General features: G+C 55.9%; 1 protein-coding gene across 5 annotated transcripts in view; it reads right to left on the bottom strand.

Annotated features, from left to right (window-relative positions):
* Positions 1-2,951: 2,951 nt before the first annotated feature.
* TMCC2 (transmembrane and coiled-coil domain family 2) overlaps positions 2,952-18,413 on the bottom strand; it is a 35,987-nt gene continuing 20,525 nt past the window's right edge. For 3 of the 5 annotated variants that reach the window (XM_067729250.1, XM_067729251.1, XM_067729253.1), the window contains exons 3-5: positions 5,013-5,953; positions 3,667-3,802; positions 2,952-3,405 (exon numbers count right to left, since the gene is read on the bottom strand). In XM_067729250.1, the coding sequence (XP_067585351.1) occupies positions 3,094-3,405; positions 3,667-3,802; positions 5,013-5,953 (1,389 nt within the window). In that variant the 3' untranslated portion in view covers positions 2,952-3,093. Of the gene's footprint in view, positions 3,406-3,666; positions 3,803-5,012; positions 5,954-13,075; positions 13,558-14,070; positions 14,170-18,413 lie in introns of those variants that run through there. The other 2 variants (XM_067729255.1, XM_067729254.1) reach the window with 2 other exon arrangements.

The raw sequence follows: 18,413 nt of genomic DNA on the forward strand, positions 1-18,413 counted from the left end.
TGGAGTGGCGGGGGTCAGGTCACTGCCCTCGGCCCCGTGCCGTCAGAAGGCTTTGGTGTGGGCCCAGGCTGCACCTGCTGCAGCGCCACCGTTTCCACGAGGCTGGCAGGGAGCACCAGCTCTGCACGGGCACAGCAAACATGGCACAGCAAATATGCCGTCTCCAGGCCAGCCAGCTGCCCGCCAAGTGCTGCTGGAGCACTACCACACAAGTCCAAGCAGAGATGAGTTCTCAGCTGCCCCCAGCCTGGGCCACTGAGGCTGCGGGAGGGTGCTGGCCTGGCCGGGCCCTGTGAACCCCAGGTGTGGGGCTGGGACCTGCAGGACGGACCCCCGGGGAGAAAGCCTGCCCGTTGGTCCTGCAGTCTAAAGGAGGGTGGTCCCCTGCAGAGGCCACCCTGACTCAATGTCTCACCCTGTGACCCCTGGAGGGAGAGGCAGGCAGGTCCAGATTGGAGCAATTTGTCCCATTTTTACAGAGTGGAGAGAGGCTCAGACATGAACAAGGAAGGGCAGTGACTGTCAGAGGAATGAAACCCAACTCCTAGTCGGGGCCTGGGCTTAGCGAGAAGCCCCTTGTCACGAAGAGGCAAATATAGGGTCTGCCTGTTCCGTCCTTTTTTGCAGAAGATGGCTCTGTAGCCGGGGGTGGGGGTGGAGGTGGGGCTGATGTTCCCCTCTCCTAGGGCTGTTTACTTTGCAGCCTCAGGATCAGCTGAGAATGTCACGCCCCAGCCTCCCTCTTCCCTCCTCCCTTTCAGTGTGGACTGTGGCTGGCAGTGACATTTAAGAACCAATGCAGGGAAGGCACCTGACCTTGGGGAGGAATGTGGGAAATGTCTGCAGCCTGGAGCAGCCACCCCCACCTGGGGCCCAGGAATGTGGGCTCCTGGCCCAGAGCCCATGGCCCCCAAGGGAGGTGTGCATGTGGTTGGAAGAAATGGGGGGTGCAGGGCCCAGGAGTGACATTGTTGGAAGGCCCTGTAAGGTCACCTGGTGAAACTCCTACCCGGTTATAGAGGGTGAAGATGAACCATCAGTGCTGCCCTCCTGCCAGCGCCAGCGCAGCACCCTCTCTGATCCAGTTAAGGGCACAGTCCCCGACGCCTAAGTCCCCTAAAGCCCAAGGTCATGGATACATCTGTGTATCTGTGTATTGACTTCTCAGACCTACAGAACCACAGAATGTCAGAGCCCTTTGAAATTAGCAGCTACTGCATCCATCCATATTACAGATGTAGAAACTGAGGCCCAGAAAGATGGGAATTGGCCACAGGTGCACTAATTATGGGCCAGGGCTCTGGGGTAGGTGCTTTCCCTACAGCCCTCCTGCTTTCACGAACTGGGGGCATCTCCTCGCAGTAGGGAGACTCAGGTGGGCCAACTGAGCTCCCACAGGGTTCCTGCTGGGAATCCAGTGCCTTCTGTGGGTGCCCTTAACTGTCAGAGGTGGGAAATACAGTCACAGAGCAGACACTGAGGGCCTCTATGCTCAAGGCAGGTGATCTCTGCTCTGGCTGGACAGAATTGAAAGGCCAAGCTAACGCCAACAGATGCTAGTCTTTGGAGCTGAACCCTAAGAAAGTGCTGAATAAGGACTCTGCTGCCCTCCTGTGGCCATACCTGGGCATGACTGCTGTCATCGAGGCCTCCAGCTGCTTATGTTCTCCAAACTAAGGAAATCTCTCCCAATTTCCCTCCTCCTAGAAAGCACTCCAGGGAGGCTGGATGGGGTGGACATCATCTCACCTCCCTATCACCCAGGCCAGAGCTTTGGCTGTGGAAAGCAAATGGGAAGGGTGGATGACACTTTGTTCAATGTCAGATCCTGGAGGACGAAGGCCACAGGCCAATAGGTGAGGCCCAGTCTGTGTTACCCAGAATGCTTGAGTGTTGGGAGAGACTCGGTGGTTTCCATGGAAACAGCCTAATCAACCAACGCTAGACGGGATGGTTTGAAAATTTAGAGGATATTTATTTCTCGGGAAGGTCCACAACAGCTGGCAGGCACTGCCCTCCCCTGTTCCAGGGGATTTCTCTCTCCTTTTCTGAGAAATCCCCTCTCTTCTTGGAAGTGCCCTTGGGGAGGCTGGGATGTGAAGAGAAACCATACACAACACTCCAGAGCCTTAAAAAAAAGAAAGCAACAGACAACCTCCCCCACACAGATACACACATACGGAATAAACAGACATATAAAAGAGGCTGAGGCGCCGCTTGGGAGAGTGGGGCTGGGAGGCTCTGCCCCACTTCCCCCAGCCAGGAGGCTCCAGATCTAAATGGCATGGAAGTGCCCGACAGCCAAGCAGCAGCCCTGGCTTCAGAGAGAGGACCGGAGAGGGGGGCGGGGGTGGGACCTCTCCCTGGAGCTCAGGGGAATAAGGGACAAAGGAACCAATAAATAAATAAATAAACAGAACCCTAAGAGCTTGGGACCCCTGGGGCCTCTTTCCCTGAAAAGAGCAGATCCAGGGACAGGCAGAAAGGATAACAGGGAACACACAAATCCAAAGCCACACCTAACTGGCCTCCAGAGCCTGCATCCTTCAGATCCCAGAAGGGCCCAACCCAGAACCCAGCCTCAACCCAGCTCTGGAGGAGGGAGGGGTGAGCTGGGGAGCTTCCTTCCTGAAACTCTTGCCTTCATTCTGACCATCTCCACAAAGAGGGAGCCGGAGCTGCCTGAAGCATGGGCTCTTCCCCAGGAAAGCCGAGGCATGGCCCTCTCCCGCCCCTCTTCTCATTGGCCTTCCTGACCCATGGCATCTGCGTCAGCTGGGAGGAGCACTTGTGTGACTGTAAATAATCAGAACAGTCCATCCGGGTGTCCTCTGCTCCATTTGGCCACCGACGCCCCCACCGCCTCCAGCCAGGGCTACACTGACGGCTCCCTTCAGGCCAACAGGGAGGAGGCACTGGACAGAAGAAGCAAGGACAGAGAAGGGGGCAGAAGTTGCTGGAATGGACAGTTTGGGCAGGAGGCCAAACTGGACACATGATGAAGTCCAAGGACTCGGGAGTCCCAGGGTTCCCCCGGAGAAGCATGGCCAGCTGGGGGCTGGGGAGAGCACGGGGTCGGGACAGGCCGGCCGCTCAGCTGGGCAGTAGCACGTGCTGCAGGAGGTAGGTGAGGGAGTCCCAGTGCTTCCAGAGGAGGAAGAGGACGAGGACCAGGAGGGCAGTGCTGGTGATGCGCAGGCGGGTCTTCATGAGTGGTGTGATGAAGTTGGCGAGAGTGGACACGAACACCAGCAGCACGGCCATGAGCGCCAGGATCACGTTGATGAACTTGCCCAGCAGCGCCCGTGCGTTGGCGTTCTCCACGCCCTCCAGCTGCACCACCTGCTGCTGTTGCTGCTGCAGCTCCAGCTTGGTGACCCGGGTCAGGCAAGACTCCACAGCCTCCTGCAGGGACACAGGGGTGGGTGCATTGGAGCTCGGGGCGGGCAGACCCCCAGCCTAAACCCTACCTGCCCCTCCGAGGAGGTTACAATGCACAGGGTGCCCCCTCCGAAGGCCAGGCAGGGTAGAGAGTGATCAGCTGCAGCTAGGGGCCCGAGTCCTTTAATGATGACTATCTGGGGAGGACGGTGAGAAGTGGAAGTCTTGATTAAGGGGAAGCGGCGGAACCAGCCCACTCCCGGATTCCTCTTGAGGCTGCTGTACCTGGATGTCCCGGGCCCTTTCGTAGGACTGGTAGGCCACCTTCTCCTCCATGCTGGCCAGCTCCTGCTTCAGGTTGGTCATCTCATTCTGGTGAAGCTCGGTCAGGTCGTTGAGCTGCTCCTCCAGCCGCTCATACCTGGCGGAGGGAGAAGGTATGACACCAGTCCCAGCTCCCCAAGCCCCTTGTCTCTCCCCAGGATCAATTTCACTCATTCTCAGCAATGACTCAACCCACCCCAGGTGTCCAGCCCTGTCCAATTTTAACAGCAACCACAATGAAAGCTACTACGTACACAGCACTTCTTATATGCAGGCCCTGGGCTAGGCACTTTCGCCACATTATCCCATAGGATCCTCCTCCACAAACCTTCAAGATAAGTCCTAGTGTCATCCCCATTTTACAGACGAGAAGACTGAGGCATAGAGAGGTTGAGGAACTTGCCTGAGATCACAGAGCTCATGAATGGAGGAGTCAGGGATTGACTAACTTCAACAACCTCAACCCTTAAGCCCTGGGCTAACAGGCTCTCCTGGGTACCAGGGACCCAGGGACATAGAGACACAATCCCTGCTCTGAAGGCACAAAATATAGAAGATGACTACTATGGCGGGCGGCGGGGGGGGAGTTAGCTTTCAGGCAGGTTTCCCCCTCAATTTTCCAAACCTTCTTCCCATATATAAAGAAGAAAAGGTGCTAACTAAAGAAAAGATCCCGAAGACTCCCAAGGAGCAGGTGCCAAATGGCACACGAGAGGCGCAGAGCAAAAGCAGAGCCGACAGAAGGGAAGGAGGGGACAGGCTGACTCGGGAGCCCCGGCTGAACGATCACATGGACCACGCCAGACACCTACATACGGTGACTTTACAGGTTTGGACTCAACCCTCACAAACCCTGTGAACAGGGCTTCACGTTATTCCCGCTTCACAGATGAGGACACCGGGTACGAAGAGTATTAAGAACTTTGTTCAAGGTAAAGGGTAAAGAGTAGAGCTGGGATCTGAACCCAGGCAACCTGGCTCCAGAGTCAGCGCTCTTAGCCAGACTCTCTCCAGATAAAAGGCCATGTAGCTGGCTCCTGCCTCGGTTTCCCCTTTTGTACAACAACCATGTAATCATCAAGGAGGGACGCTCAAAGCTCCTGAGACGGGCAGAGCCTTCCTTCCACAGGCCCCGTAATCCTAACTTCCAGCTGCCCTGGAAGCTGGTGGAAGGGGCCTCGGAGCCTCTTCCTGGCCCCTTCCAGCAGCCCAGGAGCCTTCTAGATGCTCCCCCGTCTGCTGCTACCACCAAGTCTGCAAGCCGGTGCTCGGCCCCTCTCCCCAGGGCCGGGCCGGGCGGCACACACCTGTAGCGCTCCTCCTGCAGGCACTGGGTCATGTAGGTGTAGTCCCTCTGCAGCTGAGCCTTCAGGTCCTCCATCGAGTCCTCCAGGTGGGACTGGCCCTCCTTGATCTCCCGCAGCTCTTCCAGCACGGCATCCATGTTTCCGGGGGCGCCGTACAGCATGTTCGACTTGGGGCTCCCCAGCGCCGCAGCGGGCCCGGCCCCCGAGTTGCTGCCCGCCCCAGCCGAGCTGGCGCTAGCGCTGGAGCACTCATCGTCGCTGCCGTACTTGGGGCTGGACACGAGCGTGGCACTGCCGCTCAGCGCCCGGGCCGCCTCCTCGGGGGGCCCGTCGTCCAGAGGGTCCTTCAGGTGGGCGATGTTGTCAGCGCTGCCAAACTTGTTCCGGATGAGGCTGGCGAACTCCCGGGGCTTGGACACCACGGCGGTGTGGGTGGCCTGTGAGAGGCCGGAGAGGCTGCCCTTCACGCCCTCCACCACGCCACCCCCAAAGCCGCTGATGCCGGCGCGCATGTTGGCGCCCACGTCCTTCAGGCCCTGCTGCATGTCCCGCAGCACATCCTTGGGCTGCCGCGACGGCCCGTTCTGCTCGATCTCCTTCAGGCGCCGGCGGTAGTGCTCCAGCTTCTTGTGCAGCTGGGCGATGGTCTGGGCCGACTTCTGGTTCTTCTTCTCGAACACCTGCTTGATGCGGGACACCTGCTGCTTGTCAGCGTTGTTGGCCAGCTTCAGGTACTCTGCCACGTTGTCGTCCCGCGCCTCCTGCTCGATCTTGATCTGCTCTGTGATCTTCAGGATCTTCTGGTGCAGGTGATCGATGGCGGCCTTGGTCCGCTGGGGGTCCGGGGCCCCGTCCGGCACGTCCAGGCTGATGGGGCCATCGGCGTCACCGTGGCCAGGGCCGCCAGGGAGGCTCAGGGCCGCGAGGTCCCCCTTGTCGACCTGGGGAAGAAGGCAAGCAGAAGAAGCGTAAGTCAATCAGGAAACCAAGGGAGGGGGCCCACAGGGGTCTCTCGTGTGTCCCTGGACAACTCTGGACTTGGAACCCTGGACTTTCACTGCCTGGAAAACAGATGCGGGATGAACAGGAAACTTTAAGCAAAGAGTCCGAAAGGATAATGGCAATGACAACAGTATTCCCTCACAGCTGCCATTTAGGAAGGGCTTGCACATCTGCTATTTACCCAATCCCCACAACAACCCTAAAATGCAGTCTAGGCAGACCTGCTCCTCCTTTGGCCCAGAGAGTTCAAGCAAGATGCTCAGGGACAAACAGCTTCAGGAAGACAGAACTGGCAGCCCAGAACTCTTTTTGCCCCATCACATGGACCAAGCAGGTCTGAGGCTTCACTGCAGTCACGGGGTTATTTCTCGGGGATGAGACACGCTGTCCCTCTGGACTCAGCCCTCCATAAGGCTTCTGCCTGGAGCAGGCCTCTCCCTCAGAGCTGACCAGAGCCTACACTTGGGCCCCATGCAGGCACAGGAAGCACTTCCCTGCACCCTCCCCACCTGGGCTTCCCCAGTGCAGCTCAGCGGGCCACCTGCCTCAGCGGACACCTCTCGCAGCCCTGCCCTTACCTTCCAGCTCCCTGGGGTCGTCAGCAACCTCTTCCGCTTCATGATGGCGGGAGCGCCCAGCCCTGCCCGGTCTCCCAGGCCAGGGAGAGGAGCACACCCCCACCTGCCTGCTGGCTGGGTCCCCAAGGGCTCGAGTCCCAGAAGTAACCCACAGGGAAGCGGGGCCCAGGCTGGGGGCCTGGGGGTACCAGCCATCCAGCATGGAAGGAGGTGAATGTGCAGGAGGGAGAGGACAGCGCCTTTTCCTCGCAGGCAGGCAGGCTTCCTGAGTGCATCAGGGTGGCACAAAGAATGGAGCAGAGAGACTGAGAGAGGATAGGGGGCAGGGAGAGAGGGGAAGGAAAGGTCACAGAAGATAGGAAAGATGGGAAGCAAGGTCGGATGAAAGCAGGCGGGCCTGGAGCCCCACTCTCCCAGGGCCAGACCTGCCTCAGCCTGTTGGAGGACCGCTGTCCACAGCCGAGTCCCAGTGTCTTATCTCCACGCAACAACGGAAGCAGCAGGAAATGGCTCAACCCCCTGTATTTTTACACACAGCACACCCTGGGCCGGTCAGATATTCGCTATTTTTGTGTATGTGGGGGTGGGGGCAGGGTGAGGTGCACATGGGGGAAGGGGTTAAACACAAAGAAAGTGACCCCAGCTCGCAGCTCACGCACCGGAAGCAGCCCGTGCCAACTGCAGGCAGAAGCCACTGGGCTCCATCTCTGCAGAGGTGCAAAATGATTGGCAAACGCTGTTAAAAACAACAGCCCTGCCAAACTCAGGAGCCAGAGGAGGGGGTCTCCTCTGTGGGCTTCCTCTTCAGCCTTTTCAGGTCCCCGTTCCACTGGGGACGCTGGGTACAAAACCCATCCCTTCCCATACCTCCTGAAGTCAGGACTTTCCTCTGACATGTGCTTTGGGTCTCCCCGCATGTCCCTTTGCCCTCTGCCGGGTGCCGATACCTTCAGGACCTTGTATATCAGAGGAGCCAATTCCACAGTCTCCCTTAATGACCCGTCCCAAGGTCTACTCGTTGCAGCAATCTGACTTCAAACTGCATCGTGCAGTGAAACCCCTTCTTCCTGTGCTGTTCCTGCAGTGACGGCAAACACCCCATCTCTCGATTTTCCTGACCCTCAGTATTCCCCCCTGTAAAATGGGGATCATCATACCTCCTCTCAGGCCTTTGGTGAGGGTAACACAAGATGATGTGCAGCGAGCAGTCGGCACAGCACAGGCAGAGGCACTCATCGGTGCCGTCTGCATCTGCCAGCACAACATTTTGTGTGTGTGGCGGAGGAAATGAAGTTTATTTAAAAGGTTATACCAAAAAATTTGCTCAACATTGATACTATGAGGCAAAATTTAATTCTATATGCAACACACAGCTTTTAAGATGAAAGAACTTGACCCCTTTATAAGGCCGCTGTGCTTTCCAAAGAGACTCAACACTTTCCCTCTCTTCCACTCGCTGCGTGGGAGAAAGAATATTCAGAAAATGAGTTGGGATCTGGCGGCCTCACTGCCTGATGCTCAGCTAGGTCGCGGGCTCATCTTTATAAAGAGGAGAGCGTCGGTCCCACCTACTTGGAGGAGTGTCGGAGGACCTAATGAGACATGGACTCGCTGTGAAAAGCAAAAGGGCTTTGGACTACAAGGGAGTGTGAAAGAGCAAATTCCCTGCCCGTCCGGGCTCCAGTCTGGCAGCTCAGAGCCTTTTACCCCTCAATTTGGTGGCTGTCTGGCTTACAAATAGAAAAGCAGAGCTGAAGCTGGCTGTGAAATCCCCATGAATGAGAGAACAGGCACTCCAGGAAAATCAGCAGGGCCTGGTGGTGAGCTGAAGTGGGCTGCAGTCCCACCCGTTTCCCCACCGCCCGCCCCTCTTCTCTGCCCTGGGGCCCAGACTCAAGCCTGGGGTTCCTGCGGCAGGACCCCAGCTCCTTCCTGCCCCTCCTCCACTGGGTCTACAATGCCTGGAGCCTCTGGCTGGCTCCAGTCACAGAACATGCCTCTTTGTCCCTGCCCCCAGGGAGTTCTCCGCTCCCTCCTCTCCCCAAGCTCACCGCCCCCCCCAAGGCTGCAGCGCCCTTTCAGGACGAAAGGGAGACAGGGTGACCAGGAAAAAAGAGCCAAGGAGGCTGCAGACAGACAGGCAGAGGTACAAAGAGGGATTATGCTTTAACAAAGGAAGGAAAATTAGAGCATTAGAAGAAAAAAGATGAGAAAGCTGTTAAGAGGGATGAATCTAGCAGAGCACGAGGAGAATGAGATTTGCTCACAAAAAATAAGAGAAGAAGAAGAATCGCAATGAGACAGGATACACGGCCCATGCAGGACAATGGAAAGGGCACTAAGTGTGGAAGCAAACACCGGTTTAGAATCCTGGCTCTGTCACTTACCAGCTGTGTGCCCTTAGATATGTCATTAACTTTTCTGGGACTCAGCTTTCTCATCTAGAAAAAGGGGGTATTTCTACCCACCTCAACGGATTGTCAGGAGGATAAAATGAGACCATGAAGGCAATGGTCACAGTACACTCTCAGGGCACACGGCAGGTGCTCAAAAACAAATCACAATCAACTGACACTTCACGTCCACTAGGACGGCTAAAATTTAAAAAGGAAAATAACAAGTGTTGACGAGGATGTGGGGAAATCAGAAGCTTCACACCTCTGCTGGCAGGAATGCAAGATGGCACAGCTGCTGTGGAAAACAGTTTGGAGGGTCCTTAAAAAATTAAACATGGATTTACTTTATGACCCAGCAATTTCACCCCTAGGTGCAGCCCCAAGGAATTGAAAGCGGGTATTAAACAAGTACTTGTACACATATGTTCACAGCAACACTATTTACAATAGCCAAAGGGTGGACACAACTCAAATGTCCACTGATCGTTGGGTAATGGGTAAGCAAAATTGGTAGAGTCACACAATGGAATCTTACTTGATTATAAAATGAATAAAGTACTGATAGAGGCTACAATGTGGATGAATCTCAAGAGCACTACACTAAGTAAAAGAAAACAGATACTAAAGGCCACATACTGTACAATTCCATTTATATGAAATGTCCAGGATACTTAAATTCATAGAGACAGAAGGCAGACTAGCGGTTGCCAGGGGCTGGGGAAGGGAGAAATGCGGAGTGACTGCTTAATGGGTACAGGTTTCCTTTAGGGATAATGAAGATGTTCTGGAACTAGAAAGAGGTGATGGTTGCACAACCTGGGTGTGGAAGGCCAGGGCCCTCAATCTGCTGGCCTAGGTTGCAGGGCCAGCCCATGTCCTATTACAGAGTGGGTCTGCGGGAGGGTATCTGAGTCCTTCATCTTATGGGCACATTTTTAATACAGCAGAAGCTCTAGCTGAGACTTCCCTGGCGGTCCAGTGGTTAAGACTCTGTGCTTCCACTGCAGGCATGGGGCACAGGTTCAATCCCTGATCGGGGAACTAAGATCCCACACACGCTGCTCAGCACAGCCCAAAAAAAAAAGGAAGAAGCAGCTCTAACTCACTCACTAAAAAGAGGAGCAATACAGATCACTGAACTCCCGGTCACTAGCAGGTGAAAACTCCCAGGGTGCCCCAACCTGGAGCACGGCAGTGGGTGGCCTACACAGGCACTGCTGTTCCTCTCTCGAAACTGTCACAGAGCCTCACATGGCCCAGGCCACCCAGCCCTCTGTCCATGCCTAGCCACCAACACCATGGCCTCCTCACCCCACTCTCCTGCCTAAGAGGGGCCAGACACTCCGCAGGCACCTGACCCCAGGAAGAATCCCTGTGCACAGGGGGGCAAGTTCTAAGAAGAGGAGAACCGTGGAGAGTGGCCCATGCTTCTTCCATGACCCCTATCCACACAAGGCAACCCAGAGGCCAGGTCACGCTCCCTGCTCAGGGTGCCCACCAGCCAGGGCTGAGGTCACTGACACTGTTCTACACAGACAGTGATGTTCGAGAAGTGCTGATGAATGTTCTGGAAGAGCCAGAGCTGGGACGCTGTCAGAAGTGTCCGGGGCACAACCTTCCCTATTCGTCTCCCTGCTCTGGAGAGACACACCCCTGGGAGCACCCCCTCCACGAGGCTTCACAGCCCCTCAGACTCTTCTCCCTGCCCGCTTCCAGCAGAGCTGAGTGAAGCCGGATTAGGCGCTCTGCCAGGTTACAGGGCTCCCACCTCCTCCGGGGCCTGAGCTCACATCTCCATGTTAACCCGGCCAGACACGGGCCATGGGTCTTCCTCTCACACACTGGCCCGGCAGCCTGGGTCCCTGAGGCAGACACTGTTGGGACAGAAGCATCCAAGCTTACATGAAGCTCCTCAGTGCAAAGGGGAAGGACGCTAGCCATGTAAACTCTGAGATGTGAATCATGGGTCTATTTCTCTGGCAACAGTACAAACACATTATAAACATGCTTCAAGATGGACCATATCAACAATTACACTTGCAAGGAATGCATGCTCCACACCTGCGCTCCCAGGTTCCCAGGAGACCGGAGATGGCCCCCAGCCTGTGACTCCCCTCCCCCAGGGACAGGCAGCCTCCTCCTACATTTACAAAGTGCTCTCCTGTTAGGGTCCCCAGAGCAAGCCGCATAGAAGATGATTCCTGTCCTAGCTACCTGCTCAGGGGTTGGAAAGCCAACACTAAGGTCACTCTTGGAAAAAAAAAAAAAGAGCAAAGAAAAGAGCTTTGGGGCTCCTATGCCCCCCTTTAGGAGAGCAGGGTGGCCCTGTCATCCCGGGTCAGGTGGCCTGTGTGCCCCCTCCCAGGGTGGAGAGCAATGGAGTCGGGTGTCAACCCTGCTTTGTCTGTGGGTCTGACCAGATGGGCTGAGGTCCACGCAGGGTGCTGCTCCTGGGCTGCAGTGACTAAGAGCCCCGCAGGTGAGTGTGACAGGCCTGTCAGCACGGGTGACTCAGCAGAGATGCTTCCATCTGCTGACTTCTCGCCCTGTGACTCTGATTTGAGCACCCTTCTCAGGATGGAGAACACACAGATTCCCCTCTTTCCTCGAGGGAAAGGGAGGTAAGCCAGGCCAGGATGGAGAGGGACAGCCATGGCCAGCAAACACCCCACCCCCTGCTCAAAGAGGCAGTGTGACCCTACAATGAAGCTGGGAGGGAGGCAACCTGACATCTCCCACACCAACCTGATGCTCCAGCCAGGGCAGACTGGGAAGGTTACGCCAACCCTTGGTCCTCAGCCAGGGGCTGCTCCCATTCTCCCAGATAATGCAGGTGCTATGAAGCCGCTCAACCCCGGCTCTGAGGCATCATCACAGCTAACCCAAGCCAGGTGCGGGAGGGGCGGGGAGGGGCGGGGAGGGGCAGGTGGTGGGGGAGGGGAAGGCACCAGCCCATCCAGTGGTTCCATTGGTGCCTGGGAGCCCACGTGGCTTTTCTCCAGAGGGCAGGGAGGCAACTGCTTAGATAAAGGGGTACACGTGGAGGAGGATATATTACATATATACACCTGGGGCTGTTCACTGGGTAAGAGTAAGATGAAAAACTCCTGCAGTGAGACCCCAGCTGCCACACGAGGGATTCAAGGGCAGGTGCGTGAGGGACCTGGCTCTTCCTGCAGTGCCCCTTCCTCGTTGCATGAGTGCCCTCAGCGGCTTTACAAGGAATTTTACGCTGCTACGAGGGACTGCAGGGTGCAGAGTCCATACAGATGAGGAAACTCACTCTTGCATCCTTTCATGCAGCACCTACGATCTCCAGGCAGCCGGCCACTGGGTGGAGGCTTCAATCAGCCTCCTCCTGCAGCCAGCAAGTGCTTCCTCCCGCCCTGAGCCTAAGGGTGACTCTTCCTGGCAGAGCGACACTCCTCTCATCTAGCCCTCGGATTCCAGTCCTTTCTGATAGGTCCACCCCTTGGTTCTGGTCAAAACTACATCCTCAGCTCAGCCGCCTCATTCCCTGCCCTGCTGAGAACAATGCCCTTTTGTCCACACAAATGCCCTGCTGTGCTGTTCCCTCTGCCTCCTCATACCCACACCCTGGCTGGAACCCCGGAGCTGCCCTCCCACCTTGGCGCCTCCTTTATTCTCAATCCTCCAAATTCTCCCAAAGCTCCAAGCACCCAGCACTTTGCTCCTTCCGGACCCTCCTACTGGGATGGTGCTCACTGGCCCTTCACATTCCTCCCTCCCGGTCACTGTTTCTCTGTAGACAGAGGCAGCCACAAGCGGGAACACCCCTTCCGCTTAATTTCATGTCAGCTCCTCTGGCCCCACGCGTTGTGACGTCTGTAGGTTTCTGTGTCAGGGCTCCCTCACCCAACCCCAAGGGCCCTGCCAGCACCCGTCAGCCTAAGCCTGGAGGCCTGGTGTTCACCCCTCCTCCCTTCTCCCATCTCTATAATGGAGAGAGAAGAGGAGAGGGGGCCACAACCCAAGAGACTGGAGAGGAGCACAGCCCACCTGACAAACTCCAGAAATGGCTTTCTTCCATCCCCCAACCCCACCCCCATCCCTACCAGGGCCTCACCTGTGTAGGTACCGTTTCCCAAAGCCGTGCTGGTGTTGGGGTACCAGGGGCCCTGAGGCCCCAGCTTTCTGCAGGCTGTGCCAGGCCCCCGGGATCACAGTCCCTGGGCAGCGCTGGGCTTGCCAAGGAAAGCCGGGGTCTGCGAGCAGGTGTGCCGGAGCTCCCAGGCTCTGCAGCCGCCATCTCCAGTCTGAGGCCCAGCCTGGGGATTAGGGGCGGATTGCGCTGGGAGATTTCTCCCTCCCTGGGGCTCACGGCTGCTCCTTCCCATCTGGGAGGAGACAGGGAGGATCACCAAGCGGGTGCCCTCCTCCACCCTGCCCATCCCCAAGTCCAGCTGTTGCCACTATGAGTCCAGTGTTCATGAGGACATCCAGGTGTGACAGATAGCAACTCCTGCCTGGGGGCAGGTTGGGGAAGCACATGGCAACACGTGCACCTGCATCTTTCACCCAACCGGATGGATGCTCCGCCCCTCCCCTCCTCTCTCCTCTCCCCTCTCCTCCTCTCCCCTCCCCTCATGCACGCACAAATGCCTCTCACCGTCAGAAGCCCCTCTCACAAACAGGCACAGTCCCATCAACTCCCTTCTTCAGCCTCAGAACAGAAGTGGACCTCCTAGCCAGGCTTCCAGGATGGAGGCAAGCTCTTCAAAGCCAAAAAGGCTGGAGCCTGGAGGGAACTCTCTGGCAGATGCTAACACAGCCAGCTCAGCCTGCAGTCTTCTGCCTCTTTCCCCGCTGCCCTGCCCACAGGCTGAAGGCACCATCACTCCCAAGGCTTCCTCCCTACTCCAATAACTGCCTGGAGGAAGCAGGCAGTAGCCAGCCTCACCAGGGGATTTCCTCGTCTCTGAGATCCTAGAAATCGACTTTCTGCTCTGGACACCGCTGCCAGCTACTTCCCCGCTAGCTTCTACTTCCCATTCGTCACACCCCCCCCTCCACCCCACCCCAGCAAAAACACCCAAGATAAAACATGGATGGCAAACTCACAGCCGTCTCTTCCTCCTTGGACTTCATCTTGACAGTCCCAGCAAGAAATCCCGTGAGCGGCCAGCAGAGGGGGCGAGAGACCCACAGTTGCGGAGAGCAAGCTGTAAGGAGGGTGCCGGGGTGGCCAGCAGAGTTCAGGGATCTGCCGGGCCTCTCTAAGGGCAGCTTCCCACAGCAGAATCACCAAAGACGACGCAGATTCTGCACCCACTTGAGCCTGGTGAGAGACTCGGGGCTTAAATATTAAGGATCGGCATGGATCACGCTGACGGGGCGGCCCAAATTCAAGAAGGTGCACGGAGATAAGGGCCCAGTGCTATCTCTAGGGCCCAATGCCAGGGCCCTCAGCCAGAACACCAAGAGCAGAAGTCCCCACACCCTAGGCTCGTGGAAACCTTACAAACATTTGTGGTGGCAATGACTTGGGGTCTGTGAGGACAGGGGCCTAGCAAGGGCACAACACTGAGGTCCCAAGTTGTGGGGCCGGCTCGAGCATAAGCAGTCAGGGCCATGCGGGGTCAGGGACGCTTCCAGCAGCTTCCCACACCTGTAGATGACCTCCCGCCTACGGCACTTGAGTTTTTTCTTCATGCTTTGGGCATGTGCACTGTTCCTCTTGCATAAACAAGTCTTAAGTCTTAATGATCCCAGGAAGGCAGGGATCAGATCTTAACTATATCCTGGCCCTTCGCTGTGTCTAGCGTAAGACTGACCCTTCCTGGTATTGGCGTCTGTAGATGACTGTCTGATCTATCCCACGGAGCTGAGATGGAAGGCAGTCCAGCTACTGCAGTCTGTCCTAGGTAGCCACGGAGGCAGCCTGGTCTTCTCACACTCAAGACATCCTTCCTCTGCCCCCCACCCCCTTCTAGGCTCCGCCAAGCTAACATATGTAACCTTTTCTTACAAGCAAAACGGGGGGCGGGGAGGAGAAAAAGGAGAAGGCAGTAGCAGCAGAAGCCCAGAGGCAAGGAGGCGGCTGAGTAAGCCGAGCCCTGGGGCTCTCATGACACCTCACAAGGTCTCACTCCCCAGCTGCCCAGGATCATGAAGGCTCAGAAGCACCACGAAGAGGTTCCTTCGAGGCCTCACTGCACCACCAAGATGACCCTGAGGTGGCATCTGGCGTCTCCCTAATGGGAGGGTTCAGCTCACCTCCAGGGACAACTCACCCATCAGCACAATAACCGAAGAGCAGGAAAAAGTGGGGTGGCGCTCAGGGTGAACCATTAGTCTGCTGAGAGAAAAGGGACGAACAGGAACCGGGGTGATGTCTGCCAGGCAAACCAGCAGCAGAGAGGTCCCTTTGCCTCCAGAGTATGTTCTCGTCTTAACATGTCTGAAACGTTCCCAAATCTGCCAGGGATGCAGAGTTTCCTGCCCTGGGGGTGGGAAGCGGGAGCCCGCGGTGCCATGACGTGGTGGAAAAGGTGATGACCAGGGTGTGGGTCTCAGCTCCATACCTGCTATGGGAGCTTGGTCGCGCGAGCACAGGCTCTGTGACTCAGTGTCTACCACTGCACTGGGAGGAGTGCGTGAAGGGGGGGCTTGGAAAGCCCCGGCAGGAGAGGAGTGTGTTGCAGGAAGACACCTCGCTCCCTGGAGGCAGGTTACACCTTTCGGCACACGGCAGAGGGCTCGGGCCAGAAGGCCTGCTGTGACTCCTCATCCCGCCACTCGCTAGCAATGCAGCCTCCACAGGCCCTGTACACGCCTCTTCACAACTGCAAGAGGAGGCGGCAGCACCCACAAAGCAGCAGTCTGGAGAAAAAGGCCTCAGGGATGAGACCGGTGGCATCCGGAGCTGGAGGAGAGGGTGGGTGAGCTGAGCCCTGGAGATTCTCTGCAGCTCAGCTGCAAAATCATACATATGATCCTTATCTCCCAGGGCTGCAGGGAGGGGAGGATCAAACGGGAACATGAGTAAAAATGCCTGACACATCACAGGTTTTATTGAAATAAATGACTAAAGACCTAGCAATCCCACTCCTGGGCATATACCCTGAGAAAACCATAATTCAAAAAGACACACGCATCCCTATGTTCATTGCAGTTCTATTTACAATAGCCAGGACACGGAAGCAACCTAAGTGTCCATCGACAGATGAATGGATAAAGAAGATGTGGTACATATATACAGTGGAATATTACTCAGCCACAAAAAGAAACGAAATTGAGTTATTTGTAGTGAGGTGGATGGACCTAGAGTCTGTCATAAAGAGTGAAGTAAGACAGAAAGAGAAAAACAAATACCGTATGCTAACACATATATATGGAATCTAAAAAAAAAAAAAAGGTTCTGAAGAACCTAGGGGCAGGACAGGAATAAAGACGCAGACATAGAGAATGGACTTGAGGACACGGGGAGGGGGAAGGGTAAGCTGGGACGAGGTGAGAGAGTGGCATGTCCATATATACACTACCAAATGTAAAATAGATAGCTAGTGGGAAGCAGCCGCATAGCACAGGGAGATCAGCTCGGTGCTTTCTGACAACCTAGAGGGATGGGATAGGGAGGGTGGGAGGGAGATGCAAGAGGGAGGAGATATGGGGACATATGTATACGTATGGCTGATTCACTTGGTTATAAAGCAGAAACTAACACACCATTGTAGAGCATTTATACTCCAATAAAGATGTTAAAAAGAGAAAGAAATGACTAGTCCTGAGGCTCCTTCACATGCGTATGTACACACACACACACACACACACACACACACACACACACACACACACACACACACACACACACACACACCCCACAGTTATTCTAGGAGGTGCCTGGAAGACTCCGCCTGGGACAGAAAAAGCCAAAAAGTAGCTACATACGGAGCAAAGTTGAGAGTGGCAGTGGACACAGGAAGAGCTGCAGCTGCACTAAAGCGACAGGCTATGGAAAGACATTAGCCACCGAGCAACTGGCCTTGTGCAAAGAGAAGTGCTGCTGGGTAACCGCCACCAAGTGTGCTTCCTGGCAAGTCCTGGCTGCCCTGCCACCTCCTCTTTGGCCTGGCAGAGACAGGCTTCATCTGAGCAGGGGGACAGGGCAGTTGCTGGCCCTTCGCAGGCTCAGGCAGCTGAGCCAAGGCAGGCGTCTCCAGCCACACTCTTTCCGCTCTCACAAGTTACCCTGAGTCCAGGGCGACAGACGGGCTCCCGTCATCCTGGAAGGGGACCCTGGAAGGAAGCCTGGACCCTGAAGGAAGCCCAGGTCCTGTATGCCAGGCTCTCCTCTGCATGCCCAGCAGGTTTCAGCCCTCTCTTTCCCCAGGTTCCCCTTAATTTAGTTTTTTTTTCCTCTTCCCCTCGTTTTCATGCAGTGCCCCTTCTTTCTTTAATACTCTTAAATATTAAGTTTTTTCTTGTCTCTTCCTTTGCCATTGTTATTACTCTTCAGGTCCCCACACCCACCCCCCACAACACACATTCTTTAAAAAAATCTTCTTATTTTTCTTTCTCCTGCGGGGCGGGCGGGGGGGGGAAGCACACACACACACACACACACACACACACACACACACACACACACACACACACACACACACACACACTGAAGGGTGGGAAACCTGAGAAGTCATAGGCTTCAGGAGCAAAGACTAATGCTGAAGAGCAGCTAAATTTAGTAGCTTCAAATACAAGGTGATGTCTTCAAAACATTTCAGGCTCCAAATGTGCTGTGAATATCTCCCGGTTAGGATTCCTCCATGAAAGGCTGGCAGCTGCCCCAACGCTCACCTCTTGGAAATGGGGGTTTGGGAACTGGTCAGTACTCAGAGGTCACTCCCCTAACACTCACTCTTAGAGCCAGCCAGTTGGTGCATTTTCTTAGAAACTCATGTCACCAAAGAGCCCGGCTTCCCTCTGGGGACACACAGGAGGAAGGGCCACCTTCTTCAGGGTGAACTAGAGCAACTAAGGTGGGCGCATTTCCTAGGAGCATGTGGAGAGGCTCGGCCACATGAGCTGGAAAAGCAGACAGGAAAGGCCAGAGTAGAGAGCGCTGCGGGGCGTGCACACACCACACCACCTTGCAGCTGCTTCCAGGGAGGGAGGAGGCCATCTCTTTCGCCCATGGGTCCTCGCCCTGTCTAATGCCATGGACACTCCTGTTACAGAGTTCATGGTCATGAGCCAGACGCCGGGCAGTGGAGAGGACCACACCTAGGTCCCTTTTAGGAAAATCAAATCTGGTGCCAGCTGGGTAGGAAAGAGGGACAATTTCCATGCCTTCTATAGCCACTCTATTTCCCTGGGGGAGGCGACACTGGGAACAGGCCTGGGAGAAAGTGACCCAGAGAGGAAGGAGTGTCTCCTTTTTGGGCAGTTTTTAGGAAGCAAAGCGC

This window comes from Pseudorca crassidens, chromosome 2, assembly GCF_039906515.1.
Source record: "Pseudorca crassidens isolate mPseCra1 chromosome 2, mPseCra1.hap1, whole genome shotgun sequence".
Classification (NCBI taxonomy): domain Eukaryota; kingdom Metazoa; phylum Chordata; class Mammalia; order Artiodactyla; family Delphinidae; genus Pseudorca; species Pseudorca crassidens.